Source organism: Eucyclogobius newberryi, unplaced genomic scaffold (assembly GCF_026437365.1).
Source record: "Eucyclogobius newberryi isolate DKJ021-1_F unplaced genomic scaffold, fEucNew1.0.hap1 SCAF_21, whole genome shotgun sequence".
Classification (NCBI taxonomy): domain Eukaryota; kingdom Metazoa; phylum Chordata; class Actinopteri; order Gobiiformes; family Gobiidae; genus Eucyclogobius; species Eucyclogobius newberryi.
The window spans coordinates 19793034-19805803 of record NW_027315846.1 but is presented as its reverse complement, the minus strand read 5'-3'; the positions used below and the strand labels follow the sequence as shown (position 1 = coordinate 19805803).

Here is a 12770-nt window from a genome sequence, read left to right as displayed (position 1 = left end):
AAAACACTTTTATTCACTTTGAGCACTTTGAGCAACAAAACCTTAATAAAGATTAAAACCGGTACACTTTACATGACAGAATAAGTTGTTATAAAACACACATACAAATTACACAAACATACTATTGTCAAAAGAAAAATATCAACCCATATCCATGACATAATAATAAATATGCAGTAAGTACTGAGATACCACTTCTTATATACAAGAAATACATTTTCTATTATATAATAAAAGATTAATTAAATTCATATTTTCCATATCCAAATCTCACTTTAAAAAATAAAAACAATAAAAATAACAGACGCGCCTCAATATTTCTCCTATACTGTCTACAGGGACAGCAATAAAATGCCATCATTTAATACTTACAGTCTTTTATAATTGATCATTAAAAATGTATCCTTTTGTTAAAAAGTTATTTACAACATGACCTATTTCTGCTGTTGAACATGATCAACACCAAATACTGTTGATTGTATACACTGCGTGGCCCCTGAGGGCTTGGCGTTTACAATGGAGTCAGTGCTATGGAAACCTCAGATGCTCTGAAGTGATATTTACACAGACAGAAGTGGGGCGGAATAAGGTTGATCTGGCAAATCATGTAAAACACAGCGTGTCTGTTTTAAGAGCTAAATGATAAATGGCTTTTTCAGGTTTCTATGTTTGACACAAAAGACAATTTGTGGAACGTGTAAACCTCCTGCAGACTCCAGGTCCTAAGATTTTGTTAGTGATGCCACTTTTGGTACGAGGCTCATATCTCTGTGAGAGTGAGTTTATACTGGCCACCGTTGTCTTCTATGGACATCTGGAAGGTGTCCTCGTTGGAGTAGTGTCGGATGATGTTGTCGTCCATGTGCACCAGGATTCTACACACATAAAGAGTCAGCTTTTCCACCATCATTTGACATTATAATTCTTAATTATACCGGTAGCCATGCAATCGTGAACAATAAGCTCTTACACCCAACAGAATGATTGAGAATAATATTATACTATATATACTACTACTTACCCTTTCTTACACTTCTTGTACACTTTTCCCAGTTTGTCCAAAGGCAAATCATACTTCTCTGAGACCTGAAAAACACAGCAAAGTTAGTTTGATTCAGCACATCATTATGGTTTATTACTTCAAACACAAAAGTGTGGTGCACCATTTACATGTCAACTGAGAAACTCACCGCTTCCATAAGTCCTTTGAGAGTGGGATTCTTCAACATGACGGCATCAAACACCTCCTCTGTCTCTTTGCGCACATACAGCAGCACTGTGGGGGAAAGACAAGAAAAGCAAGTCTGTCACATCCCTGCGTCATCATCATGCGCTGATGCTGTAGTACACGATAAACGAGATGAATTATTCTAATTGATACTGCTCTATTTGAAATACTACAACAGTATCTTCAAAATAAGACACAAGGCTTTGTTCAATTTAAAAGTGAAAAATAGGTTCCCAAAGCCTAGTTTAACCCTGGGTCTTTTATTGAGATCCTGAGGGATAAAGAGTGTCGATTGTAACAAAGTTGCAATATTGTGTGTATTGAATATATGACATTGCATCTACATCATTATAGATTGTCATAAAAACATGGATTAATGTATTATCTTACATTGATGTTTGCGACTGCATTGAACTGAAATTGTGTTGTTGTTTTTTTCATATGAATCAAAAACACTGAACGGGAAACAAGAGATCTGATATAAATAAAAAAAAGTAGACATCCAACAAATCACAAAAAGAGAAAGAAGAGAGAATTATGGCATAGGAAACCCAAAGAAGGAGTCCCATTTTATCCAAAGTCTGTCAAATGTGTCTCTTTTCAGGTTAAAGGCGAAATGGACGATTTTTCGGCGATTTGAGAACTCAGGCGGAAGTGCGCATGCGCACTCCCACGTGCGGACTGATACAACACACACGTGCGTTTGTTTGTCAGCTCGACGGATCACATCGCATCTCTCGTCTCCCGTAGATTTCCGTCTCTTCTGAGTCAGCTCGAACTGTCTTTCTCCGTCTTCATTTTGTCCCGTACACTGAGGGGACTATATTATGATAGATCAATGCTCTTAGACACGTGGAACCCGCAGCTGCAGGTTTTATGATTGATACGTGGCGTGGACTGCCGATTAGTCCTGCCACGGAGGAAATAAGACTCAGATTTGGGCCATAAAAATTGTCCATTCAACCTTTAAATCCGAAAATATTTTTTTCTATATTGCGAATGTCCATTAAACCGTTAGTCCAGTCCTTGGTCGTAGGTGAATTTTATGTCAGAAATGGTGGTTTTATCTCATGAAAGAGTAAAGCAGGTGCAACTGTGTGCAGGGTCAGTGTAAATTAGGCAAAGGGACCTTTAGTGGAAATGTTTGTTGGGGCGCTGGGCACGTGTGAGTGTTTTGAAAGAGCTTCTGATCACATGGCTCTCGGGCGGGGGATGGACTTTCCTTGATCAGCATGTGAGAGCTACACACATACCTTTCTTTGGTTCGTCCAGTCGACCCATTTTGTTGGGAGGCGAAGCAAACTCGTCCTCGTTGAAGGGTAATCGCTTCATGCCCGAGCTGCTTTTAGACACAAACATCACATATTAGAGACACAAACACACACAACCATGTGCACATGATGGGTTTATGGGGGATGTTATGTTGACTTATATTCATCATTTTTCGGGGACTGAGTTGAACCTGAACCAACGTTATTTAATCTAATCTTAACCAATTTTTTGCAGTTCTCTATGAATTGAGTGAGTTACAGACTTTGGCCTTCACGGTGTAATAAACACTTGGCCCACACACACGAGGCCAGGGAGTGCACTGTGCCTTTAGTTCCTAGAAGACTATGTCCTCATATATCTTGGACAGGAATGTTGCTGGATGTTGTTTCCTTTGCACTCACCTGTCTTCTCCTTCTTCTGATACGAATGGCTGCAAAACAAACAAGAAAATGGACATTGGCTTTTCATACATTTCATGGTCATTTAATTTTCTCAAAACTGATGGAGAGAGACACTCAGTCAGAGCAAGAGTGTGTGAGGCGCTTTGGACGTTGGTTGTAGAATGAGTAAACTGGGCTTAAGGTGAAGTCCACAGGCAGGTCCTAACTGTCCTAAACACAAGTCAAAGTGCAGCAAAACACTTTACGTATTTGTTTATAGGCCACAACAAAACCATTTCACCGAATGAATAAAATGTTTGAACATCAGGAACTTTACTGTTTGTTTGGAACCTTTCACTCTGCGAACATTATTGATTTGAATGGCTGCTGTTAATAGAAATCTGCTGAGAGCAATGACCCGGCCTTATCTCCAGCGCCCCCAGTCCAGTCAGGTTCACCTTTACAGCCGCTCTAAAAATACAGTGCTTCTGCTGCATGGGCTCCGCGTGCACAGACCTTTCACATAGATAAGAAATGTGGCTGTGCGCTTCTCAGCCAGCAGGGGGCAAACAGACCTGACTATTATTGGATGTGTATTTAGTGGGGCACAGAAAGAAGGCCCTTTTATTGTGCATATGAGATTACAGGTTAGACTAGCAATTTCTAAAACATAATTAAAACAATTATGTTCAAGATTTTGCTCGGAAAACAAAAAAATCCATGTCGTAGTAATTTCTAGTTTCATCATTTGGGTGAAGTTTCCTTTTTGGGCAGAAAATGTGACAAAAGTGTTACTAACCACACCGTAAACAAGGTCCAAACTCATCTATTTGACACAGTACTTATTAATTGACAATAGGGATGTCACAATAAAATTGTAAAGAGGTTTTTTTAGTTAAATTAAAAGGAAATGTGACCATTTTCAAGGCAAAATTAAGTCCTATCTGCTCACCCTCATCTAAATGTAAATGCTTTTTTTTATCTTGCTGTTTATGTCAAATTGATCATTTAGAAAGTTTGATTTCATGAAGCAGGTCACATGTTGAGAAGCGATAATGTGTTAAGAAAACAAGAAGGAAATAAAATTTAGAATTGTATTGTTGTTTTGGTCGTGATGTTGCGACTAATCCTTAAATCGCAATGTATATTCTGACAATAATTGTTACAGAAAAATTAGAAATTGTAACATCTCTACTTGTTACATTCAAATATATGTCAACACCTACATTTTGTTTAATGAATCTCTATCGGGGGTCACCAACCTTTTTAGGGGCACAGGAAGGGCACAGACTTGGTCCAGGGCTACCTGTTCAATTAGCCTCACTGGGGCTATAATTACATTCATAATCAAATGATAAAACTATTCAACTGTGAGTGAATATTTGATATGAGTGTATGTGGGGCATTTATGTGTATTTATCATGTATTTGTCTTTTTGAAAGCCAATCTTAATTCACGTTTTAAACCAGTGAGTGAGTAACAAAACAACAGTTTTCATAAAATCATACAATCAGATAACTTTGCATTAGATCTTGCACTATCTCATGAGTAAATTACACTTACTCATGAGTTAGTTAAGGTTAAATCCACAAATTGATTAATTAATTTGTGGATTTAACCATTCCAACGGTTTCTCCTCCCGTGGCTCTGTTTGGACCTGGTTCTGTTCTGTGTGAGTCCTGGTTTGGGTTAGACCTGTTTAAAGCATGTTTGGATTGGATTTGGTCCTGTGTGAGTCATTTAACTTGAGACCTTTAGAGTTAGACCTGGTTTAGTTCTGGGTTAGACCTGGTCTAATAGTGGTCCTGTCCTGCGCTGACGGCTCCTCCTCAGCCGTTTGTTGCCATCTCTACATGTCCAACTCTCATTTAAACAGGTTTAGCAGCGTTATTGATGAAACGAGAACACTTTGTCTAAGCTGTTTTAAATTTAGAACACGCGGGTGACTGAGAGAGGCCCAAAGGGCGCCCAGGTTGGTGACCCTTGTATCTAGATTCTAGACACTATCAGAAGAAAAAAAAGTTAATTGGTCGTAATTGTGCCTTCATTTTGGATGGAATTTCCTTTCCTCAACTCAATCCCACTTCCTGTAAGCCTATTTTTTATTTTTATCTTATAGCTTATTATTATTGTGTCCCATAGCAGATTTCAATTGTTTCTTTTTTGACTTATTCATTGGTCATTGTTTTATGTTGCGCTGAATCACCAAGACAAGTTCCTATATTTGTGAATTCTGTTCATTGATCTTATTCTGATTCTGTATTTGTCAACGGCCCCTTGACTGCATGATTTACTTTTATAGCAGATACTATCCCATCGGAGAAAAAGAATGAAACCATGTTAACCTGTCAACCAGCCTATAGAACAGAGTGGGTTTTCACTCACATGGCGCTGGTAGGTGCTGAAGTGGATGTCTGGGATGAAGAGCACTGGCTGTGTCTCCAGATCACCCATCATTTTGAAGATAGTCACATCATTGCGCTTCTGGATGATGGGCACTTTGACATCAACAACTGTACATAGAGAAAAATGAGTTTGTGCCTGTGACATTTAGGGCAGAATAGAGGAGCACTCACAGGACAAGTTAGGGTTCAGCTCAGGGATCTTGCCTTTTCGCCTGGACTGCTTTCGCTCCTCATCGCGGATCTTTCTCTCAGCGCCCTTGTCACAGAACACCTTGATCTGGCAGAAGGCGCGATGGATGGGCTTGTTGCTGCGGTTGTTGTAGCTGTAGGTGTCGATCTGGATGTTCAGAGGGAGGCCCTTCACCCCCTTCTGAGACGAGAAGTCTGTGCTCAGGCAGTTGACTGAGATAAAGATCTGCAACCAGAGCAGGAGGTTAGAACAGGATGCACTGGGAGAACACAGTGTTTAAAACTGTTGTAGACTAATGACTAACTTCATCGTATTCATTTTATTAGTCACCCTCCATATTTGTGTGTGTATGTATGTTGCTATTTTTGCCTCTTGTTGGAAATGTACTTGCAACATACAATACTTTAGTTACTGTTTAGTTAGTTTAAAGTTTAAATTCTAAATAGCAAACCATATTTATGTAACTCTTACATTTTTACTTTTTACAGTACTGTCAGAGTAAGAACTTGCTTTGTCCGGTAGTCCTGACAGTCACATGCCTCCCTCTGCTGGCCAGACTAAAACATTACATTACATACGCAGCCTGTGTGTACTACACACAGTCACACAAACACGCGCGCACACAGACACGCGTGCACACACGTGCGTACGCGCGCGCACGCACGCGCGCGCACGCAGGAAGCCTCCAGGCGTCAGGACAGTTAGAAACAGCTCATCAGAGACATTTGAACAAACAGCCTAGGAGCAGGTAAACAGTTCTGCCCTTAGTCAATACACCAGGCTATGTGCAGGGGAGAAGGGGTTGTCATTTAACACCTTCAACGTTTTAAGTAATAACAGAGTGATAAGTATCCACATCTGTGAGCGAGTCAGAGCCACCCATGACCGATGACAGTATATCCTGGTTCTCTATTGTGTGTCTCTAACTGTCATCACTTGACACAGTGTGCTTTTCTACATCAAACTTGTTAAACAAGACCATTGACCGTCCTGTTCCCGCCCCTGTGAGTTTCCTCATTCCAGCACAAAAACATCTCCTCATTGCATTGGACTCCACAGCAGTGAAGACGGGCTGGTTGGACCAGTCCAGACACCCTTTCCCAGCACACAGACGTGACATCACCCTGCTACTGCAGATCACAATAAACTGCTTTGTCAGCACTCCCCTCAAACCAGGATTTATTGTTCCCTCATGATGTTTGAAAAGTTCAAATAGTGTCATGTGGCTGAGTAGTTAAGCTGCAACACATATGCAAAGCAGCTCATCTTTACCCCCTTTACCCACCTTAGCTTCCTCATTGGTATCCCAGGTAAACGAAATAGCATTGTATGAAATCTCCTCAATGTTTGCGATGGTATTGAAGCTCTCCTTGTAGTCAGCTGAAAAACACAAGATTTGAAATGGTAAGAGGCTTTGGGTAGTATCAGTGTACCTAAACTAAAACAATATTAGAAATGAAGTCATCACATTTTATCTCTAGCAATTTGAATAAGAAGAAAGATGGAGATGTTGAACTACAAAGCCTGGCTATGACCCGCATTGAAACGTCATAATACACAACTTTCTTACCAATGTCAAGACACCTCTGTTTGGCTGTGTGCTGTCTGGAGTGCCAATACTTCCAGTGCTTCAGCTGGTCTTCTCTGCACTTCTCCTCTCCAAACACGACCATAACTACGCTCTGCAACACCGACCATATATCATGAGTCTCCCTTCAGAGGTCCAGCGCGTCTGCTTCTGCCCCTCCTCTGTTTCACACTCACCCGCACTTTGGTGATGGGTTGCTGCAGTCCTTTGCTGTCCCCCTCCCTCAGAGTGATGGGGTAGAACTGGCCCTTGTTCAGGTATGTCATTGTCCCATCCCCTGTTTTCTGTCGAAGAGACTTGGAAGCTTCCAATGTGTACTCGAAATTATTCCTGAGTAAAAAGTAATGCAAAAATGAACACAGAGTCACTAATAACCCAAGTGTGTGTAAATGTAAATGTTTTTCAGTGAATCTGTGATCACGGCTACACACATAACTGAGCAGTGGATGTGTTCTTGAGTTATGAACAGAGGTCAGTTATAGCTCAGTTGTAGCTAACATATAATAAATACATGGCTGAATATAATGCGCTGAGATGTGCTCTGGTAGAACCGTGAGCTGGCCTGTGTAAAGAGTGGGTGGTGTGGGTGCTGGAGAGCGGAGCTGTGCGCTTGGATTTACCCCTGCACGTTTTCAAAATGAGCGTAGTCTTCGGGTGTCATGGAAGCCATCCGCAGGTGGAGTTCCCCTGGGAAGGAAAATACCTGCAAACAAAAAACAGACTATGCCTTGTAGCCTTTATGTGTAACAATATTTTATGTTTTTCTGTGATGTATATATATATTATATATTTGATTATTCTTTTTTCTTTATGACAGTTCTCTTTATGGTCCACCTCCTGAACCAGCCCTTTTGTTGTGTTACTGTTTTCTAAGGTAATTTCCCTCCAGGTCAAACAGAGAAAAGACGAGAGAGAGGGCTTTGGCTATTGTGAGAGTAAAGTACAGCACTTTATTGTGTGGGTGAGACAATGGCATAATAACACACTGGCCACTATTTTGGCATGTTCAAATAAAACCAGGGAAGGCTGAGCCCACCACTGGCTGCATGGATCGGGTGAAAAGTTCTATTGTTCCCAGGATGTGAGAGAGAAACGTACCTCCTGGGAAGCGTCCTTGAAGCTCTCGGAGAAGGTGGAGTCAGGGGGTGTGCGGGCCTGGGTGTTGGGGCTAAACTGGACCGTGTTGTGGGAGAGCTGTCGGTCATACACTCCCACATGGGCCTCTTCATTGCAGTTGTTTGGCACCGTGACAGAGAAGCTGTGAGTGGGCACTTCTGTCTTGATGGGAGCAAAGTTTGGCACAGCAGCAATGGATACTGTCACGGTGGTGTCTGAAAACAAGACAACATTTCACAAAATATACCCACAGAGAGGTTTTCATGTGGCGCCGTGTTGTTTGGAGTAAACGATACACTCTACGATTAGTCTGGTCTGGTCTCACCTGGAGAAGGGAACTGGTTCCGTTTGTCCGGGTTTAGGTGGAGTAGGTTGAAAGGCCCTTTGAGGACCTGGATACGGTTCTCCATCCCAGGCTCCTGAAGAGAGCCTATGGAATGTGCTGTCTGAATTTGCTGCCTGCAAACAAACATGCCGCATTATTCACAATCATACTCAACAATTGAAACAGAACTATCTGTAAATAAAGGTTCTGGTCAAGTTACAAATGTGCTACAACCAAATTATTACCGTTGTAGGTATTAAGACTCTTGTTCCTACCAACTTAGAATGTATTTGTGCTCATGTTCAGAGGGCCATGTGTGTTATAAGTCTGTGTTTGTACCTTTTGTTGTGATCCACATCTGAGAGCATTGTGTCAGGTTTGCCCTGAGCTATTGTCCTCTTCTCCCTGGGCACCTGTGAGAGGTAAACAGACACTTAGACCACATCATCCTACAGCTCCACAGTCACACTGCGTCATATGTGATGATCAGACAGTCCAGATACGCAAAATGGCCATGTTGCTATCAGTCTGCCCCGGGGCAGTTGTGGCTGCTGCTGCTAAGTGTGTGTGAGGCGTGACATATCACATCCCTTTGGTCTCCAATGTCCACTACAGGCTACAGACGTTGGGCCCTTTTTGGGGGACATTTGACTATTGGTCCCTTTAGCAAAGATGACATTAAGGATAACAGGCATAAAGGATAAAGAGTGAGTGAGAGGGGCAGACCTTGTAGTAGTCGTAGAGCAGTCCGAGAGCAGCAGCACTGTCCTCATCTCCATTGATGCTCATCATGGCTTTGGTGGCAGCAGTGAGTGGGTTCTCCAGAAACGACTTCCACGCTTCATCTTCGTTTGTGAAGGGCCGGCGCTGCGCTCCATAGCCCGTCTCATTCTGGAGCACCAGCACAGCTCGCTTACTGTAACACACCACAGCATTAAGCTATAACATGGTTTTAATCCAGGAAATCATCATAATAGAACAATGATGCTAGATTTTTATAGATTCACTGATGTCATTAGAACCATCCACCTGTACAGAGCAGATTGACAGAGGAAATGGTGGATTGGTTGGACCAGTTGTACAAGATTTTCAGTGATTGTGTAACAAATCTGAGCCATGGTATGAAAAGATGCTCCACAGCCCTGTCCAGTGTGACAACTCTGCCCTCTCTACACAGCATCTGATTGGCTCGGAGCCGATCTCAGTGGTGTCTGATTGGCCCGGAGCTGAGCGAAGGTGACGGAGGTGGCCCTGCCACATTCCTGCACTATGTTGAGGCGGTGCCACTAATGTGAAAGAACTTGTTTAAAAATACTCTTGCTTCGTAATAATAATCTTATAGTGTCTATTACAGCCTCAGTCAAATTCACATTCAGAGCAGATGGGGCTTTTTCTTCTGCAATGTCAAAACAGAGACATCAACTGTCTTTGGTAGGAATTGTGTGAAGGTTGTGATTGTTCTGTGAAGCCCACATGCCACTGTCACAGCTCATGCTCTATGGAAATCTCAATGTTAAGTGTAAACGGACAGGCTCAGTTTCCAAGTTTAGTATCTACAACAAATAAAGCTTTAAACTCCACAGTGCCACTGAAGTGATGATTAGTAACCCTAGATGTAATTGTGCCACTGACAAATTGCAACCTGATAAGAACCATTCATGTGGGCAGTGGGCTTTATTTTGAACAAAGACTCACAGGTTTATTACAGACTCCATTCACATACACCAGTTAATAGTCATAATGGGATTAAAACACAGTTTTTTGTATTTAAAGAGGGCATGTGCTATCCAAACGCTCACAATGGTGCATGTAAGTGAGTCCAAAATGACTCCAAAGTGAGGCCACTACAATAGCCAATTTTAACAACATTCTGTGAGCGTAATATTGGGATGGGATAAATAGGTTTAGTGGATGTTGGATCCTAAGTGAAAAGCACCCTGTGCTTTTTACATTGTGTGTATGAGCAGTGAGCCAACGCCTAACAGGTGTACAGTTACATTCCCCTCAAAAGTCCTGTCATATGCCCTCAAAATCAAAATCTGTTCACGACATTTTTACCCACTTTAACCCCACGTACGGGTCTGGACTAAGACCCGCTGCCTGCACTCCCCTGAAGTCAGAGGCGTCTTTCTTTAAACAAACATGATTAGCACAAAACCACAGAACTGTTGAGGCTTACAGCTAAACCAAACACACACCGCCCTGCACGATCACGGGACGCTCTCTCTGACACACACACACACACACACACACACACGACAGGTGGAGATACACCTGTGCAGGCTCCGACATGACAGGTGAACGCGCTGAGGCGCTGCGTGCGTGGGAAAAACAACCGCGGCCGAACACACCACTTTCCCGTTGGGGAGTCACTCTCCGTTTAAATAAACCCATAATAAACAGTCACGACAAGGCTCAGAGGCCAAAAGCTGCGCGGGCCGAACGACACAAAACCTGGTGCTGCTCTCTTCACATGAGCAACTCTTTAAGTCATACATTAGGCCTAGGCATCGCACACTCGTACAATACATTTATTTGGAGTCCTATAATGCAGGCCATTAATTTGCAAATTGCATAGAAAGTAAGTAAATAAATAAATAAAAGAATCTCCAGTGGTCATGGCCTAAATATTTGCATCCCATTTAAGCTGCGTTCAAAACAAGCATTTGAGTGGGACGCAAAGTTGAAATTAATTAATACCTGAGATAAACACCTATTTTCTCAATCAGCCTATAAAGATCAAAAAAGGCAAAAGCTGCTGGACTCAAATGCAGTGAACAAACATTGTACAGAATTCAGCAGGACAGCAGAAGGTCAAGGACAGTTGAATAAATGTAGCCTAAAATCCTTAAAATGCAAAGAAATGCCCAGAGTGACTGGGTCGGAGCGGATGGGCTGTTTGCGCCAGAATCGGGACGACTTACTTGTCATGCTCCTGTGACATCTCCTCGGTCGAACTGGACTTTCTAGTTGGTACTGAAAATCCGATCCGTCTTCTTTGGCTCACTTTAACGCAGTGGATGAGGGCTGCGGCAACAAACAACACGAGAACCCGTTTTGTCAGCTTTTCTCGCTTTTTGGGGCAACTCTGAGAAATTAAGGCCGGTTTTACCTGTGACAGGCCCGTGGATTGGATTACAGGTGAACTGAGGGGCGGGGCTTAATGCAACATTTTGCCTCTGCGCTCTGTGATTGGACAGGAGCTGTCCAACCTGAGCTGCGGGGGACCAGGACAGGTGAAGTCCGGAGAAACCGCGGCGATTACGTCAGTGGATCCCGTGTATTAGGCCTGATACAAACAATGTAAACAAACTACACATTAGGTAGTTCTTCATAAGTGTTTATGGCCTATATTGAAATTAGGCCGCGTAAAGTCAGTTTAAACATGACATATTAGTCCTTGATGATCCAGGGGACTCTTGTTCATTATGACCATGGGCCATGTTGCAGAAGTGAGCTATGGTGAGAGCAGAGTGAGACACAAGTGAGAGAGAAACCGCTGGCTTTCACTGCTTTACGAGGCAAGTCCACTTAGCCAATTGTTTTTTGTGCTATATATTTTTTACTTTAGGCCTATTTGATAAAACAGCATGTTTGTACATAAGGCCTGTGAATAAAATTATAAATCATTATACAAAATAGGCTTCAATTAAAAAAATGTTCTTTTAATTTTTGTAGTCCAAAACCCCTGTTAAGTGTGCACTTCTGATGAACAGAAGTGGAAAACTTAATTGGTATTGGTTGCTACAGTCAGCCCATTATGTTTCATCCAGCCACATTTATTCTGTAACAAAGGACAATGTGGGGATAGTGTCTTGCCCAGCTACTTTGCAAGTAGGCAATTTATAACCAGATTCACTCTTGTTGCTTTCAGCGTATTAATTTCAGATTTAATATTTTAAAGTTTGTGTTTTACAGATGCTGGGGGTTTGCAGTGGTGATGCACTTCCTCCTTTATCTGGTGTACATCCATAAAGCTGCTGCAGGTGAAGAGCAGGTAAATGATGTTCCAGAGTGATCAGAAGACCTGTGGGGACAGCAATCAGCCCCTGTGGTCAACTGTAAATTACTTGTTTTCAAAATGCGCTTTGTACAGTCATTATAGAAGGAAATGAGAATCTTGCCAATAAAGTGGTCAGTGCATTTTAATGGCCAGGTTCCACACATGTAGGCCTATCATAGATTTCTTGTCGTATTTTTAATCTTCCGTGTGGTCTCAAATGTATAACAAATCCAATAACACAGATGCATGGCATGAAAACAGAA

General features: G+C 42.1%; 1 protein-coding gene across 2 annotated transcripts; it reads right to left on the bottom strand.

The window, feature by feature from the left end:
• Window positions 1-574: 574 nt before the first annotated feature.
• Window positions 575-11593, bottom strand: grhl1 (grainyhead-like transcription factor 1). Of its 2 annotated transcripts, none has more exons than XM_072457671.1 (16): window positions 11429-11593; window positions 9231-9420; window positions 8844-8917; window positions 8505-8638; window positions 8162-8394; window positions 7684-7766; window positions 7240-7393; window positions 7046-7157; window positions 6761-6855; window positions 5457-5700; window positions 5266-5393; window positions 2902-2930; window positions 2482-2570; window positions 1191-1276; window positions 1022-1086; window positions 575-875 (listed from the first exon to the last, which is right to left on the bottom strand). In XM_072457671.1, the coding sequence occupies exons 1-16, from the start codon at window positions 11446-11448 to the stop codon at window positions 761-763; spliced, it is 1851 nt and encodes a 616-aa protein (XP_072313772.1). In that variant the 5' UTR covers window positions 11449-11593; the 3' UTR covers window positions 575-760. The 2 variants fall into 2 exon arrangements, with proteins under 2 accessions (XP_072313772.1, XP_072313771.1); XM_072457670.1 differs by having other exon boundaries at window positions 2482-2567.
• Window positions 11594-12770: the final 1177 nt, after the last annotated feature.

Excerpts from the sequence above, each read along its gene's own strand:
- grhl1 (XM_072457671.1), bottom strand. The coding sequence starts at position 11,448 with ATGTCACAGGAGCATGACAA. Across the intron at positions 7,767-8,161 it reads TCAAGGACGCTTCCCAGGAG|GTATTTTCCTTCCCAGGGGA; the intron begins GTACGTTTCTCT and ends TTTTGTTTGCAG. Across the intron at positions 6,856-7,045 it reads ACAGAGGTGTCTTGACATTG|CTGACTACAAGGAGAGCTTC; the intron begins GTAAGAAAGTTG and ends TGTGTTTTTCAG.